Below are 18,035 nucleotides of genomic sequence, written 5' to 3' on the forward strand. Positions count from 1 at the left end.
AATGAGCAGAAACTGTAGTCCGGACAGGAAGGCCACTCTGCATGTTAGCCTGTGAGATAGTAATGCGAATCCATCTGGCCAGAGTCTCTGTTAGCTGGCCATCGCTTCTTATGGAATCCATATAGGACAAAGAGGGAATCAGATTTCCTGACGGACGTAACAGAAACAGTCTTTGCAGTGAGCCATTTGACATACACAGATTCCAGGGATTCGAATGGAGGTTCCTGAAGTGCTTTGAGCACCACTGACAAATCCCATAGATCCACAGGAGGGACAAAGGGAGGTGTTGTATATGTAGAACACCCAGCATGAAGGTGTGAACATTTGGTATAGGAGCAATTCTGCGCTGAAACCAGATAGACGAAGCAGAGACCTGCACTTTCAGAGATGCTAGTCGGAGGCCTAGGTCTAGTCCAGCCTGAACAAAGGCAAGAATACGAGAAACAGACTTGAGGGTCATAGTTTCTTGGAGCACACCATTGGAAATATGTATGCCATATTCTGTGGTGAATCCTGGCTGAGGCCGGTTTACGTGCTCTGAGCATGGCCTGGACCACAGAGCTGGAGAACCCTTAGCCCTTAGGAGGGATGTTTCAAGAGCCATGCCGTTAAAGACAGATAGTCAAGGTCCGAATGAAGACATGGACCCTGAAACAACCGGTCTACTCGTAGAGGAAGTTGAAGAGAAACGTCTATGGAGAGCCTTTGAAGATCGGAGTACCAATGACGTCTGGGCCAAGCCGGAGCTATTAACAGGACTATGCCCCTCTCCTGTCTGAACTTCCGAAGCATTCGAGGGAGCAGGGATATTGGAGGGAAGAGATATGCCAACTGGAAGTTCCATTTTACCGACAAGGCATCTATGAAGGCCGTGTCGGGGTCCTTTGTTCTGGCTCCATAAACTGGAAGTTTGTGGTTGTGTCTTGAGGCCATGGAGTTCCACTCTGGCAGACCCCATTAGTCCACCAGAAGCTGAAAGACTTCTGGATGTAGAGACCATTCTCCTGCATGCACGTCATGACGGCTGAGGAAAACCGCTTCCAAATTGAGAATCCCCGGGATGAACACTGCGGAGATGGCTGGGAGATTGCGTTCAGCCCAGGTGGGAATGCGGGATACTTCTGTCATTGCTGACTGACTGAGTGCCCACTTGGTGATTGAGGTAGGCCACAGCCATGGCGTTGTCTGACTGTACTTGCACTGGCCTGTTTTGCAGAATGTTCTGAGCCAGAGTGAGAGCTCTGTAGATGGCTCAAGGTTCCAGGATATTGACTGGCAGCACTGCCTTGACTGGGGACCATCGGCCCTGGAAGGAGTGCTGGCCGGTTACTACGCCCCCACCCTCGGAGGCTTGTGTCCGTGGTCAGGAGAGCCCAGTCCGGGATCCAAAAAGGGACGACCCTGGTTCAAATGGGAAGTCTGTAGTCACCAGGCGAGGAACAGGCGAACCTCTGGGGGGGGGTGAGGCTCATCATCTGGGATCTGAGAGATGGGGTAGCCTGTTCCACCTGAAAAGGATCAGGTGTTGGAGTGGCCTGGAGTGAAACTGGGCAAATTCCACCATGTCGAAGGTGGATACCATTGATCCCAAGGCCTGTATTGCAGAGTGGATCGGCACTCGGCGATTGTGGAGCAGTCTGCGTAGCCTGTGCTGCAGTTCTGAAATCTTGTCCGATGTTAGGAAGATTCTCTGAACTCGAGAGTCCAGAAGGGTTCCCAAATGTACCATCCTTCGAGAGGGTGTCAGGGAAGACTTTCCAGTTGATCAGCCAACCGTGCATTTGTAGAAAGGAAATGGTTACCTGTAGATGGCGGTGAAGTGTCTCTGGGGAGCTGGCCAACAAGCAAGAGATTGTCCAGGTATGGGAGCAGTCTGATCCCTTGACGACTAAGAGAGGCCGCCATTACTGCCATAATCTTGGTAAAGACCCGAGGGGCCGTTGAGAGGCCAAACGGCAGAGTCTGAAATTGGTAATGTTGCTGCAGCTAAGCATCCTGAATGTCTAGGGTTAGCATAAAATCTCCCGGCTCCATAGCTAGGATAGAATGGAGGGTTTCCAGACGAAACCTGGGCACCCTGATAAACTTGTTCAGACTTGAGGATTGGCCGATGAGACCCATTGGGCTTCTGAACTAAGAAAAGGGTACAATAACCCTTGCCCCTTTGTGAGGAGGGGACCACAATTATTACCCCTGAATTCAGTAAGGACTGAATGACTTTTCGGAGCTGCATCCATAGCTGCTTCACCTAAGTAGGAGGCTGCATCCCTAATGTGAGATACGAAGGACAGCTGTTCCCTTGAAGCATCAGGGGGAAAATATGAGATATGGTAAGAACTTACCCTTGTTATCTCTATTTCTACGAAGTCCATAGGGTTCCACAGGATACCTTGGGGTATAGGTGTGACGTCAGTCGCAGGGCACCAAAGAGTTAAGCTTTCAGCCTCCCAGGATGCACTAGGTCCCCCTCCTATACCCCGCCCCCGGGCCAAGGCACCTCAGTTAGTTACCAAGCCATAGGCCGGAGGAGGAGAAGGAAGAGAGAGAACAAAGATCTGGACACATACAAGAATCACATTCTCACCAGAGGGAGACGGAAAACCGGTGACCAGAGCAAAGCCCATCTGCAGCACAGGTGCGACAGGGCGGGAGTCCTGTGGAACCCTATGGACTTCGTAGAAATAGAGATAACAAGGGTAAGTTCTTACCATATCTCATTTTCTACTTCAGGGTCCATAGGGTATCCACAGGATACCTTGGGGATGTCCCAAAGCAGTATCCTTTAAGGGTGGGGACGCTCCTGTGCAGAAAGGAGAATCCGCCGCCCGAAGGAAGCATCCTGAGAGGCGAAGGTGTCAAACCTGTAATACCTCACGAAGGTATGGACAGAAGACCACGTAGCAGCCTTGCAGATCTGAACTGCCGAGGCACCACGTCGAGCTGCCCACGAAGGACCCACAGACCTAGTGGAATGAGCCTTCAGAGAAGGAGGGACCGGTAGGCCTTCATGAAGATAAGCTTCAGAAATAGCCATACGGATCCAGGCTGCCAAAGTTTGCTTTGAAGCAGGCCAACCCTTTTTACGGAAGCCAAAGAGGACAAACAAAGCGTCCGACTTCCTAAACGAAGAAGTGCGGTCAACATAAGTCCTTAAGGCCCGCACAACATCCAAAGAGGCCTCACCCACGGAAAGACCCGGTGAGTTAAAGGCCGGAACAACTATTTCCTCGTTAATATGAAACTGGGAAACAACTTTGGGAAGAAACTCGGGCCGAGTGCGGAGCACTGCCCTGTTCCCATAAAAAACCAAGAAAGGGGGTCTACAAGAAAGAGCCCCTAACTCAGAAACACGTCTGGCCGAAGCAATGGCCAGAAGGAAAACAGTCTTAGCTGTTAGCCATTTAAGATCCACTGAGCCCAGTGGTTCAAACGGCGGTCCTTGGAGAGCCCTCAGGACCACAGCCAAATCCCAAGGCGCCACAGGTGGAACAAAGGGCGGCTGAATGCGGAGAACACCCTGCATAAAGGTGCGCACATCCGGGATTGTAGCAATCCTACGGTGAAACCAGACAGATAGGGCCGAAACCTGTACCTTCAAAGAAGCAAGGCGAAGCCCATGATCTAGTCCCGCTTGCAGGAAGGCGAGAATCCGAGACAGACGAAACTCCCGCGGTGCATAACCTCTCGGTCGACACCACTGGAAGAACGTATGCCACACGCGATGGTATATCCTCGCGGAAGACGGTTTCCGAGCTCGTAACATGGTACGCACCACAGAGCTGGAAAACCCCCAGGACCTCAGCATGGCCGTCTCAACAGCCACGCCGTCAAAGACAGCCGAGTCAGGTCCGGGTGAAGGCAAGGACCCTGAGACAGAAGGTCCGGTCGTAGCGGCAACCGCAGAGGAATGTCCACGGACAGACCCTGAAGGTCTGAGAACCAGTGCCGTCTGGGCCACGCGGGAGCTATCAACAGGAGCGTCCCTCCTTCCTGTTTGAATTTCCGGATTACCCGTGGAAGAAGGGAGACCGGAGGGAACAGGTATGCGAACCGGAACGTCCACCGGACGGACAGAGCATCCACCAGAGACGCCCCTTCGTCTCTTGTGCGAGACCCGTACACCGGCAACTTGTTGTTGTGCCGGGACGCCATGAGGTCGATTTCTGGAAGACCCCACCTGTCCACCAGTAGTTGAAAAACGTCCGGGTGCAGGGACCATTCCCCCGGATGAACGTCCTGGCGACTTAGAAAGTCCGCCTCCCAATTGAGCACTCCCGGGATGAAGACCGCTGATATGGCCGGAAGATTGCGCTCCGCCCAAACCAGGATCCGAGAGACCTCTACGAGAGCCGCCCGACTGCGAGTTCCTCCTTGCCTGTTTATGTAGGCCACGGTGGTAGCGTTGTCCGACTGGACCTGCACCGGGCGACCCTGGAGAAACCGCTGTGCCTGCTGGAGAGCATTGAAGACCGCACGGAGTTCCAAGATATTTATTGGAAGCTCCGCTTCTGTCGGCGTCCACCTGCCCTGGAACAAGTGTGGACCCGAAACTGCTCCCCAGCCCCGAAGACTGGCGTCCGTTGTCAACAGGACCCAATTTGGAACCCAGAACGGACGTCCCTTGTTGAGGTGGGTCGTCTGTAACCACCACGTAAGGGACAGGCGAACCTCCTGAGTGAGCACAATCGTCTGGGACTTCAGAGACTGAGTCAGCCCGTTCCACTTGGACAGGATCAGGTGCTGCAGAGGTCTGGAGTGAAACTGGGCGTATTCCACCATGTCGAACACCGACACCATGGAGCCCAGTAACCTCATCGCCGAGTGTAAGGACACCCGGCGGCTGTGCAGACAACTGCGCACCCTTGACTGTAAAGCAGAGATCTTGTCCTCCGTCACGAAGATCCTTTGCTGTCCCGAGTCCAATAAGGCTCCAAGATGCAGAATCCTCCGAGACGGGATTAGAGTGGACTTCTGCCAGTTGATTAGCCAGCCGTGCCGTTGCAGCAGTGCAATGGTCAGGTCCAAGTGGCGTAACAGGAGCTCTGGAGATCCTGCCACCAATAACAGGTAGTCCAAATACGGCAACATGCGGACTCCCTGCAGCCGCAGAGAAGCCGCCAAGACCGCCATCACCTTGGTGAAAACACGTGGTGCTGTTGCCAGGCCAAAAGGTAACGCCCGAAACTGGAAGTGGTCGCTGCTGATTGCAAACCTGAGGAACTGTTGATGGCGCCAAAGAATAGGGACATGCAGGTAAGCGTCCTGTATGTCCAATGACACCAAGTAGTCCCCAGGTTCCAGCGCCAGAATGATGGACCGTAGGGTCTCCATCCGAAACTTCGGGACCCGCAAAGACTTGTTGAGTGCTTTGAGGTTGAGAATCGGACGATATGACCCATTGGGTTTCTGTACCAAAAATAGATTTGAATAGAAACCCTGGCCCCTCTGGGAGAATGGAACCGCCACTATAACTCCAGCCTGGAGCATAGTGTGCAATACCTTCCGCAGCTCCGTAGCCTTGTTCCGGTCTGATGGGAGACCCGTGGTGAAGAAGCGAGCCGGGGGTCTGTGCCGGAAGGAGAGGGCGTATCCGTGGGAAACCACCTCCAGAACCCAAGTGTCTGTCGTAGTGGTCGACCAACACTGGGCGAACTGTAGCAGGCGGCCTCCCACCCTGGGATCCCCCAAAGGGAGGCCCGGACCGTCAGGCCGCAGGCTTGTCATCTGGCTTGGGGGCCGGACGTCTGGTACTCCATGCCTGCTTCCGGGGCTTGACCGATTTCTTAGGGCCAGCCTGTCGAGGAAACGACTGTGGTTTGGGCCTGCCCTGGGCCCTAGATGACCGAAAGGACGATGGTCCCGAACCAGAAGGAGCAGCGGCCGACGGGAGACAGGCAGATTTGGCTGCCGCCAGCGTGGCCACAATGTTATCCAGATCCGGACCGAAGAGAACTTTTCCGGTAAACGGCAACGCTTCCAGACCTTTCTTGGAATCTGCGTCCGCCTTCCAGGATCGCAGCCACAAGGTGCGACGAGCAGCTACCGCTGCTGAAGAAATTCTAGACACCAGAGTACTAATGTCTAGAGCCGCCTCGTTGATGTAGGTGGCCGAATCACGGAGATTGCCAATCAACTCCGCCTGATCGGCCGGACAGTCGGATTCAAAAGAAGCCTCTAATGAATCCGCCCAGCGCTCCATCGCTCTGGCAACCAAGCAAATGGCCATAGCCGGCCGTGCTGCCCCCCCTGCAAGGGAATAAGCGGACTTCAGGCAGATTTCTACCTTGCGGTCCGTAGCATCCTTAAGGGAGGACATGGATGGCATCGGCAATGTGGCACTACGGACAAGACGGGTCACGTGAGAATCCACCTGTGGAGGGGATTCCCACTTAGCAAAATAATTATCCGCGAACGGATAAGCCACCGCCAGGCGTCTCTGCGGCTGGTATCTTTTGCCAGGTTGTTTCCACGCCTCCTATAAATGGTCCACCAACTGACCCGAAAGAGGAAAGACTGTGGCATCGCCCTTCACATCTTTGAAAAAGGCATACTTAGATTTAGCCGCTGGGGGAACTTCGTCCTCAATCACCAAGGCTGTGCGGACCGCCCGAATAAGTCCAGGAATATATACTTTGGACTTAGCATCAGCGTCCTTAGTATGGAGAGGTTCCTGATCGTAAGGATCAAGAATCTCCCCATCATCAGACGTCCCTTCGTCATCCTCATAAGGAGCGGACAGAGACGCCACCGGCCTTTTATGAGGCCGCATCACAGACTCCCCTTGCAACACATCCGACAAGTGCTGTACAGAACTCGTCAGGGAGTTAACCCACGCTGGCTCCTGAGAACACGGGAGCGGGGAAATAGGGAGACTGTGGGGTACCACCAATTGTCGTGGGAACCCCTGCATGGGTGACGACACCACAGACTGCTGGGACAAACCCATCGGAGTAAACGCGGGCTGCGGAGCTAACTGGCCCACTAAAGCTGTTAACGCCTGAGCGAAACAAGCCCAGGGCGGCTCCTGTACCGGTGCTGTAACCGTAATAGGCCGCGCCATGGACAAACACTGCCGGCAAAGGCCCTCCGCGCTACCCTCCCCCTCCGCTAACGGTACTTTGCACGTGGTACACTGTAGCCGGAGGGGAAAATCACTTTCAGACATGATGGCACCACGTATGTGACCTCTCTCACCAATTAAGTATTAAATAGGCGAGAGACCACCCTGCAGCACCGCACCGCAAGGGCTTTAGCAGAAGAACAGGGACAGTAATAAAGCTGACAGTTTACAGAAGAAAAGTTACAGGCAGCAGCGCTAGCACAGTCACATACAATGCAGAAAAATAACAATTTCTGCACTAACAGCGCTGATCACTCAACTACACAGACACAGGGCCTGGTAGGACACAGCGCTGCATACACAGACCTGACCACAGCGGAGGAGAGGTATGCGGGGGGACCCAGACCACGATGCTTCCGTCCAGCGCTTCCAGCAGCGTTCACCATGCGTTCTGGAGAAGATGGCCGCCGAGGAGCAGAGAGGAGGCTGGCCTGGGGGAGGAGCGCTGCCACAGGACCAGTCGGCAGCATGCAAAGAGGGCTGTGTGCAGCGGGGGAGGCGCCGGCTGTGAGACAGGGAAGGCGCGCTCCCCTGGCATGCATTTAACCCCTGGGACGCCGCAGCGCTACCGCTCTGCTGCGGTCCGCTGTCCCAGGGGGTAGTGGAAGCGCAGGTTGGTCGCCTGGCTCCACGCTGCAGCCAGTCCCCAGGGAGCCCCCTGCCTGGGGACTTAGGACCATGTGATCAGCGGGGACCCACCGCGGGACCCCGCTGCTTACCTCTGTCCCCCTTGAATCCGGCCATGTCCGGAGCATCTGGGGTCACCGCTAGCTGTGACCCCAGACGCCCACCAGCATCCCCGGATCAGTACCGGCGTTCTGGTACCGGCGGGGTGTAGGGAAGACAGCATGGACGTCAGGACTGACTGTCCATGCTGTTCATCCAGATGTGCAGCCACAGCTGCATGAAGAATAAGCTTCAGGGGCTCTTCTAGCCCCCACTCCAACATGTGCACCCGACTCCGGCCGGGCACCAAACTAAACTGAGGTGCCTTGGCCCGGGGGCGGGGTATAGGAGGGGGACCTAGTGCATCCTGGGAGGCTGAAAGCTTAACTCTTTGGTGCCCTGCGACTGACGTCACACCTATACCCCAAGGTATCCTGTGGATACCCTATGGACCCTGAAGTAGAAATGTCTCTTATAGGGCCTCTGCCCAACTCTCAGTGGCTTTCGCCACTCATTCAGTAGCCCTAGCAGGACGAGTAATAGCTCCTGTGAGAGTTAATGGATTTATGACAAGCTTCTATATGCCTATCTGTAGTCTCCTTCAAGGAGGTTGCTGTTTGAATGGGCAAGATGGCATTTTTAACCAGACGTGTCACATGAGAATCCACTGCTGGGGAAACTTCCCATTTAGTACAATCAGCAGCTGGCAGAGAGTAAAAGGAACTGAACCGTTTTGGAATTTGAAACCTTTTACCAGGCATATTCCAAGCTTCTTCACTCATGTGATCAGATAGCTGGTCAGAGTGAGGGAATTCTGCAAGACAACAAGTAGGGGCAGCAGCCACAAGAATAATACAATACACAGTATGATGCAGTGCAGTGAACACCCTGCAGTATGTAATATGGCACAATGTAGTGTGCAACTACTCTATATATGGCACAGTGTAGTGTGCAGCCACACTATATAGTATGTGATAGTCCTCACACTTATAAAGAAAAAGTGAGGGACAATAATTCCCCTATACCTTAGTATGTCATAAACTGACAGTAGAGATAATAGAGTTTAGCGCTAGTAAAAGTCACAGAAACGCAGAAAACAACATTACATGTCTGCAATGGACACTAAAATCAACTACACAGGCCACAGTGGCTGGTAGGATATAGCGCTGTATAACCTGACCCGTGGGAGAGGTATACAGGGAGACTGGACCCAGCGTTTCCCAGAGACCTGCTTGCAGAAAATGGCTGGCGCGCGTCTGAGGTAGGAGCTGGGGTGAGGGGCTGCAGGGAGAGCGCCTGTTCCCCTGGCTGACGTTAACCACCGGGTCCCCTGGCCATAATAATGTGCCTCTATGCCAGTATATTTTTGCCCCGGTGGTCTAGTGGGCGAGCCAGTGCTCACATCAGTGCCTCCGGTCTGTCTCCTGAGAAAAGACTGCACTAAACAGCGGGTCCTCACGAATGGTGTTCCGCCTTACCTGTCCCCTGGATTCTGGGCTGCAGTCTGGGGTGCCTGCTAGCTGGCCCCCGTTGGAGCCCTGCCAGGAGTACCTTAGCACCGGCTTGGTGTCACAGCGCCGCGGAGGGGTGATGGGGCTGCAGCACTGACGTCCGGAGAACAGTCTGGTGCTGCGCGCCCGTTATAGTAAAAGTAGAAAATAAATAAAATCATAAAATAAAAGCTTGGGCTGCTTAATGCAGCCCCCATTATAATGGTGATCCTAGCTCCTGCCGGACACCAACGAAACTGAAGTGCCCTCAGGCTGTTGGCGGGGTATAGGGGGAAGGACTGGAGCATCCTGGGATTGAAAAGCTTTCCTGTTGGGTGTCTGGTCCTCCAGGTCCCACCTACACCCCAATGTCTCCCTGTGGAGCCCTATGGAACCTGAAGAAGAAACCTATGCAGCCAGGAAAGCATATAGAGCAACTGCAAGTAGGGGGGAGACCCGAAACATATCAGTCAGGGCAAACCCACGCTTTGCTCAGGACGTCTCAGACATCTGAGGAGGGGAATATAAACCGGTTCTTTTTTCCACTTATATAGAGATGTGCCTGGAGCCTCGACGTCCTTGCTGTCCTGAATGTGTAGTCCATGCCCGATTGCTTCCACTGAGTATTTGTAGGATCCTCCTCAGTAAGCAATGAAGTAGACCCTCACCTCTTTCTAGCGGTGAAAGGTCTGAAGCAGCAGATTACATCAAATCCAACATTCTCACAGGTGGGGAAGAGACCCGGAGCGAACAAGCCAAACCAATGTGGACCCCTGAGCCGCCCCGCCTTCACCACTTAGCGGAGCCGTCAGACTGAGCCTCCGCGAATATCCACTTCAATAATATAGTAACCAGGACAAAAGTTCCCCTTTTGGTGGCTGCAATTAGATTAACAGATGCCTGTTACAGCGAGGAACCACTTACCTTAGCGTCGTAATCCTAGGCGTGCCCGATGGAACTGGTGGCGGGCAGATACCTGTCAGGGTAGTGGCAGGGTTAGAGGGGTTTAATCTGAAAGTATCCAGGCTACTCACACCACTTGCAGTAATCCAATGTTCCAGTGTATACCCACCCACCAAGCATGAAGAAATGTAAATAAACAAGTTGCTAGCATCAGCCATCTCCTCTATATGGGGGAGATGTACTAAGCTCTGGAAAGTGATAACGTACTAACCACTCCCCTCCTGTCATGTTACAGGCTGTGTTTGACAAATAACAGTTAGGAGCCGATTTGGTTGGTAGTTTATCGCTTTGCATAGCTTAGTACATCTGCCCCATAGACAGAGAAATGTGGTTCTATGAGGGGATGATTGATGATAATTAATACTCTAGTACAGGCCTGGCCAACCTGTGGCTCTCCAGCTGTTGTGAAACATGTCCCAGCATTCCCTGCAACTGTTTTAGCATACCCCTCCTAATAAAACTGTGGCAAGGCATGCTGGGACTTGTAGTTTCACAACAGCTGGAGAGCCACCGGTTGGTCAGGCCTGCTCTAGTATTATCAACGCACGTGCCACGTTCCAACATAACAATGAATGTCACAGTGTCCTGTACCGCACCTGACTGCAGCAGCTGTGTGAGAATGTCTGCCACACGAGGGAGGTTCTCTCCTGCAGCAAACTGGGACAGTTCTTTAATTGCTTGCCGACGAATCTAACAAAAGAGAAAAAAGAATGACGCAGCTCATCCCAGCACTCACAATACAGTCACTGTAGGAGAAAGGTAGAAAGTAAAAGTGGGCAGCTCCACAGACCCCTCAACATCACGACACAGCAGTCCTAAAACATGAATGTATTGTGTCGTGAACTGTGCCTTGGATGAGCTGCAGAATACAGAAGGGAGTCTCTATAAATAGAATGGTCTTGGGAATTGTCAGAGCAGAGAGACCGCAAAGGCTTAATACACTGATACATACACAACTCCCAAACCTGGGTCCCTATCAATAGCCTATAAGCAGTGGTAATGACTATACAAAGGAAGGGGGTCAAACCTGGGTCCCTATCAATAGCCTATAAGCAGTGGTAATGGCTATACAAAGGAAGGGGATCAAACCTGGGTCCTATCAATAGCCTATAAGCAGTGGTAATGGCTATACAAAGGAAGGGGGTCAAACCTGGGTCCCTATCAATAGCCTATAAGCAGTGGTAATGGCTATACAAAGGAAGGGGGTCAAACCTGGGTCCCTATCAATAGCCTATAAGCAGTGGTAATGGCTATACAAGGGAAGGGGCCAAACCTGGGTCCATATCAATAGCCTATAAGCAGTGGTAATGGCTATACAAAGGAAGGGGGTCAAACCTGGGTCCCTATCAATAGCCTATAAGCAGTGGTAATGGCTATACAAGGGAAGGGGCCAAACCTGGGTCCCTATCAATAGCCTATAAGCAGTGGTAATGGCTATACAAAGGAAGGGGTCAGTGCAATATGACATCACTCCACTCCTTGGCCAACATGTCTAAAAACAATGGAAAGTATCATCTATTCTGCATCAATACTGAGTAACATAATAAAATGACAGACTGATGCTTAGGGACACAGTTACTGAGACATTAAATAGTAAGTTTGGATACAAAGTCATACCGAAACATCCTCATCCTCACACAGATCCAGCTGGGCATTGAGCGCAGCATCCGACAGCTCTGGGAAATGCTTGAAGAATTTGGGAATAAACTGGGCTGCCAGTCTCTTCTCCTTAGCTCCTCCTTTCACGCCATCCAGGATCACCTGATATGCGGCTTTGTGCTGCAACGCAGAAACATGGGATATTAAAGGATTTATATATTTAAGCTAAATCCATTTCTCCGATGCCATTTGGGTGATACTGTTAAACTTGGGGCACAATGGCTGCTTATATAGGAGTGGGCGCTAATTCATAGCAGTACAGTGTAATTGCAGACTCATCATCTACTATAGTGCTCCACCAGTTACTCCTCAGTCTATGGGGATGATTCACTCTAAAGTGAGACAGTCAATTGTTTGTGTAACCAGTCCTGCACTGGTCGCGACAGCCACGTTCTCCCAGCCAAAATGCACAGTATTAGCGGCGTGAAGCGCATTCTCCCGTGCCAAGTGCCAGTTAGCAGGACATGCTGCAGTTAAAATGCACAACCCTACCTTGGGCAGTTTGGACATGCTGCAGTTAAGATGCCCAACCCTACCTTGGGTAGTTTCTGCGCTCATCTCAGGGGGCTGCAAGCAGAAATCTGGGATAAGTGATGGGCGCCCAAAACAATTGAATAACTCACAGTCACTTTAGAAGGGATCCATGAGCAAACGAAACAATTGAATTCCCCCCTATGTAACCAACTAAGCCCATAGGACAGGACTAAGAGAACCAACAAAGAACACAACTAAACAGCAATGGAAGGGGGGGAGGGGATAGTCAGAGAAACGGAATCAACGCAACCTTCAATACCCTCTTTTCTCTTCCTCTTTGGAGACACTCCAGAGCTGACCTTAGGGCACAGGATGCCTAGAAAAAAGCTATACCCAAAAACCTTCACCCACTGCTAATATCTCTGGAAGCAGCCATATTGAACCTGCTGCTCAGGAGGTGCGGAGTGATCCGCTGGAGGGGACTAATGTGCTCAGGAACTGGCAATGCCACCGAGACACCATAGCTGTCTGTAACAGCCGTTTTTTTGTTGGCCAGGTTCTCTTGTGGATTTACCCATGGGGGCATCGGTGGAATCTCATTTGTCATTATCCTCTTCCAAGAAAAAAAATAAAATGAAAAACTCAATGCTGCCCATCAGCTCCAAAAGAGGGTGCCCTACTCCAATGGCATAAACAAATGAGTTGTGGTCTGTGGAGGGGTATAGAGGTGGAAGAGTTTGTACAGTCCAGCATGGAGTTCCCACTAGTGGAAGAAAGGTTACAATTTCTGTATATTATGGTAATATATAATACAAAAGACAGTACATTTTCTTAAAAAAAAAAAAAATGAACAAAAAACACACATGCACAAACAGGCCTAAAATATTCACGACTGCCGGGAAAGGAAAACCGGACCCAGATTTACCGATACACCAGAGCGACTAACATAAAGAATCTTAATAGATGCCCAGATCAGTCTCTCTCAGGTGCCTTTGTCTGAGAAAAAAAAAATTTTTTTTTATATATATAATTTTTTTTTTTTTTCTATACATAGCTTAATTTTGTGGAGCCCACGTTATCACTGGCTGGAGCTCAAGGTCCGACAAGGGGGGTGTCCCTACAATTCCTGGGGAGGGGGGCTTTCTTTTATCTAAATATTCAGTGTTTCTTCTGTTGTACTGAATTTGTACCTCTCTAACAAGGGGATGAAAACTTGGCATAGATTTATACTCTCCCATACAATGCTTGTAAGGTCTGGGTATATAGGGCCTGATAGCACCACTTCCCTGTAAGATTACATACATACAGCATTTCTTTCTTCACACGCTCCCAAATCACTTATCACTGAGAGCAGACCAGTGAGGGGAGGCATGAGACAGTGGGAGAGCTGTGTAGAAGTGGGGGCAGTAAAGTGTGGAATAGTATACCACGGGGGTTATACAAAACTGGTGAGCAAAGGGATAACAGAGGGGACAAGGTAAAACGAGATGATTTAGGGGCCTGCAGTGGTGCTGTGATTTTTACCCATCTGTATCAGATGTTTATGGTATTTTTTTAGAATAATATACCTATGAATGAAGAATTTACGCAGGAACAGCAGCTAGAACACACAGCCCCTGCTAAATACACCCCAGTACTAGGTGATTTTGCATTTTCACGAAACGATTTCTCTCCTCCTGACACTGCAATACCCCTCTCCTGCTAGAATACCCCATAGGCGCAAAGTGGTCATGTCTATCTGAAGGTGGCATTAACCAAGGGGGCCTATCGCCAAAAGCTACGCTAGCTTTACATAGGGTCAGACTGCCGTCCCTACTGATAATAACGGCTACAGGTCTGCAGTGATACGTGAGAGGGAGATTACATTAGACTGTGACATAACAGCACAGGCGGAGTAATGGTTAGCATTACTGCCTCAACACTGATAACGGCTACAGGTCTGCAGTGATACATGAGAGGGAGATTACATTAGACTGTGACATAACAGCACAGGCGGAGTAATGGTTAGCATTACTGCCTCAACACTGATAACGGCTACAGGTCTGCAGTGATACATGAGAGGGAGATTACATTAGACTGTGACATAACAGCACAGGCGGAGTAATGGTTAGCATTACTGCCTCACAACACTGAGAATAACGGATACAGGTCTGCAGTGATACATGAGAGGGAGATTACATTAGACTGTGACATAGCCAGGACACACAAATCCAGGCGGCTTTTGATTAATTTTAGTAGAAAGTGGCTTGGTACAAACTGCCCTGAGACATGAAGGAGTAGGATAGTGGTTGTGAGTACAGAGGTGGTGAGGGGGCTCCGAGAAGGGGAGGGGGGTGATGGAATGGAGGGGAGGGGGATGAATGTAGGGAGATGAATAACTGAGTGTAAGTACACCAATGGATAGTGGAATAGGAAGAGTAATGAAGCGGGGGTCCCTGAGCTCGTGGGAGGGGGGTCCTTAAACTCAGTGGAGGGGGGGGGGGAAGGGGGTCCCTAAACTCAGTGGAGGGGCGGGGGAAGGGGGTCCCTAAACTCAGTGGAGGGGCGGGGGAAGGGGGTCCCTAGACTCAGTGGAGGGGCGGGGGAAGGGGGTCCCTAAACTCAGTGGAGGGGCGGGGGGGGGGGGAAGGGGGTCCCTAAACTCAGTGGAGGGGCGGGGGGGGGGGGGGGGGAGAAGGAGGTCCCTAAACTCAGTGGAGGGGCAGGGGGGGGGGGAGGGAGGTCCCTAAACTCAGTGGAGGGGCGGGGGGGGAAGGGGGTCCCTAAACTCAGTGGAGGGGCGGGGGGGGAAGGGGGTCCCTAAACTCAGTGGAGGGGGGGGGAAGGGGGTCCCTAAACTCAGTGGAGGGGGGGGGGGAAGGGGGTCCCTAAACTCAGTGGAGGGGGGGGGGGGGAAGGGGGTCCCTAAACTCAGTGGAGGGGGGGGGGGGAAGGGGGTCCCTAAACTCAGTGGAGGGGGGGGGGGAAGGGGGTCCCTAAACTCAGTGGAGGGGGGGGGGGGAAGGGGGTCCCTAAACTCAGTGGAGGGGGGGGGGGGGAAGGGGGTCCCTAAACTCAGTGGAGGGGGGGGGGGGGGGAAGGGGGGTCCCTAAACTCAGTGGAGGGGGGGGGGGGGGAAGGGGGTCCCTAAACTCAGTGGAGGGGGGGGGGGAAGGGGGTCCCTAAACTCAGTGGAGGGGGGGGGGGAAGGGGGTCCCTAAACTCAGTGGAGGGGGGGGGGAAGGGGGTCCCTAAACTCAGTGGAGGGGGGGGGGGGAAGGGGGTCCCTAAACTCAGTGGAGGGGGGGGGGGGAAGGGGGTCCCTAAACGCAGTGGAGGGGGGGGGGGAAGGGGGTCCCTAAACTCAGTGGAGGGGGGGGGGGGAAGGGGGTCCCTAAACTCAGTGGAGGGGGGGGGGGGAAGGGGGTCCCTAAACTCAGTGGAGGGGGGGGGGGGAAGGGGGTCCCTAAACTCAGTGGAGGGGGGGGGGGGAAGGGGGTCCCTAAACTCAGTGGAGGGGGGGGGGGAAGGGGGTCCCTAAACTCAGTGGAGGGGGGGGGGGGAAGGGGGTCCCTAAACTCAGTGGAGGGGGGGGGGGGGAAGGGGGTCCCTAAACTCAGTGGAGGGGGGGGGGGGGGAAGGGGGTCCCTAAACTCAGTGGAGGGGGGGGGGGGGAAGGGGGTCCCTAAACTCAGTGGAGGGGGGGGGGGGAAGGGGGTCCCTAAACTCAGTGGAGGGGGGGGGGGGGAAGGGGGGTCCCTAAACTCAGTGGAGGGGGGGGGGGGAAGGGGGGTCCCTAAACTCAGTGGAGGGGGGGGGGGGAAGGGGGTCCCTAAACTCAGTGGAGGGGGGGGGGGGAAGGGGGTCCCTAAACTCAGTGGAGGGGGGGGGGGGAAGGGGGTCCCTAAACTCAGTGGAGGGGGGGGGGGAAGGGGGTCCCTAAACTCAGTGAAGGGGGGGGGGGGAAGGGGGTCCCTAAACTCAGTGGAGGGGGGGGGGGAAGGGGGTCCCTAAACTCAGTGGAGGGGGGGGGGGGAAGGGGGTCCCTAAACTCAGTGGAGGGGGGGGGGGGAAGGGGGTCCCTAAACTCAGTGGAGGGGGGGGGGGGAAGGGGGTCCCTAAACTCAGTGGAGGGGGGGGGGGGAAGGGGGTCCCTAAACTCAGTGGAGGGGGGGGGGAGGGGGTCCCTAAACTCAGTGGAGGGGGGGGGGAGGGGGTCCCTAAACTCAGTGGAGGGGGGGGGGGGGAGGGGGTCCCTAAACTCAGTGGAGGGGGGGGGGGGAGGGGGTCCCTAAACTCAGTGGAGGGGGGGGGGGGAGGGGGTCCCTAAACTCAGTGGAGGGGGGGGGGGGAGGGGGTCCCTAAACTCAGTGGAGGGGGGGGGAGGGGGTCCCTAAACTCAGTGGAGGGGGGGGGGAGGGGGTCCCTAAACTCAGTGGAGGGGGGGGGGGAGGGGGTCCCTAAACTCAGTGGAGGGGGGGGGGGAGGGGGTCCCTAAACTCAGTGGAGGGGGGGGGGGGAGGGGGTCCCTAAACTCAGTGGAGGGGGTCCCTAAACTCAGTGGAGGGGGGGGGGGAGGGGGTCCCTAAACTCAGTGGAGGGGGGGGGAGGGGGTCCCTAAACTCAGTGGAGGGGGGGGGGGGGAGGGGGTCCCTAAGCTCAGTGGGCCCAAGCTCAGTTGGGGGGCAAGAGGGTCCCTAAGATCGACGTGGGGGTGAAAGGGAGGTCCCTGAGCAAGTGGAGAGGGTCCCTGAGCTCAGTGGGGGTATCCTTCCCTGAGCTCAGTGGGAGGTGGGGGGGGAGGGGAACCTGTGCATACAGCGCTCTCGGTGCCGCCGTGCGCACTGCAGGGTACGAGGCCCGGGTCTCTTACTGGATAGCCCCCCGGGAGACACGCTCCTACCTGGCTGACATCGTCCTTGGCGTCGGCCAGGATGCCGTAGTTACGGTACAGTTCCTCCACGGTCGGCATCTCCGGCTCTGTCAGGTCTCAACGTCCGGGCTCAATGTGTGCGTAGCGCCGAATGCCAGCGAGAGGAGGCGGGAACGGGGAGGAGGTCAGAGAAAGGGGGCCGGAGGTCACAGCGACACCTAGCGGCTCCTGCTCACACTGCACTGCGGGCTATCTGACCTGCAGTACCACACACAGCTCAGTGAGTACAGCGACACCCAGCGACTCCTCCTAACACTGCACTTTGCCACATTCTCACTTAGGGGCCTATTCATCATCACTTAATTTTCACAAAAGCAGATCAAAAATGCACATTTTCACCTGCAATTGTGAAAATTAAGTGTTCAGGCCATTCATCAAGTAGGTAAAGCAGGAGATGTCACAGATATCTCCAACTTACCTTCCTATTGCGGAATGGCCACTGTCCCCATACACTAGTATCACAGATATCTCCTGCTTACCTTCCTCTCCCGGAATGGCCAGCTATCATCATACACTACGATCACTGATATCTCCTGCTTACCTTCCTCTCCCGGAATGGCCGCTGTCCTCATACACTAGTATCACAGATATCGCCTGCTTACCTTTCTCTCCCGGAATGGCGGCTGTCCCCATACACTAGTATCACAGATATCTCCTGCTTACCTTCCTCTCCCGGAATGGCCGCTGTCCCCATACACTAGTATCACAGATATCTCCTACTTACCTTTCTCTCCTGGAATGGCCCGCTGTC

At 53.7% G+C, this 18,035-nt stretch overlaps 1 protein-coding gene across 1 annotated transcript in view; it reads right to left on the bottom strand.

Moving 5' to 3' along the window:
* API5 (apoptosis inhibitor 5) overlaps window positions 1-17,388 on the bottom strand; it is a 29,123-nt gene extending 11,735 nt beyond the window's left edge. Inside the window, exons 1-3 of the mRNA XM_088451816.1 lie at window positions 17,255-17,388; window positions 11,857-12,018; window positions 10,836-10,929 (exon numbers count right to left, since the gene is read on the bottom strand). Of these exons, the coding sequence (XP_088307942.1) occupies window positions 10,836-10,929; window positions 11,857-12,018; window positions 17,255-17,323 (325 nt within the window). The 5' untranslated portion in view covers window positions 17,324-17,388. The remainder of the gene's footprint in view (window positions 1-10,835; window positions 10,930-11,856; window positions 12,019-17,254) is intronic.
* Between the last annotated feature and the right edge of the window lie 647 nt (window positions 17,389-18,035).

The sequence above is a fragment of the Taudactylus pleione genome, unplaced genomic scaffold (assembly GCF_031769625.1).
Source record: "Taudactylus pleione unplaced genomic scaffold, aTauple2 ptg000027l, whole genome shotgun sequence".
Classification (NCBI taxonomy): Eukaryota; Metazoa; Chordata; class Amphibia; order Anura; family Myobatrachidae; genus Taudactylus; species Taudactylus pleione.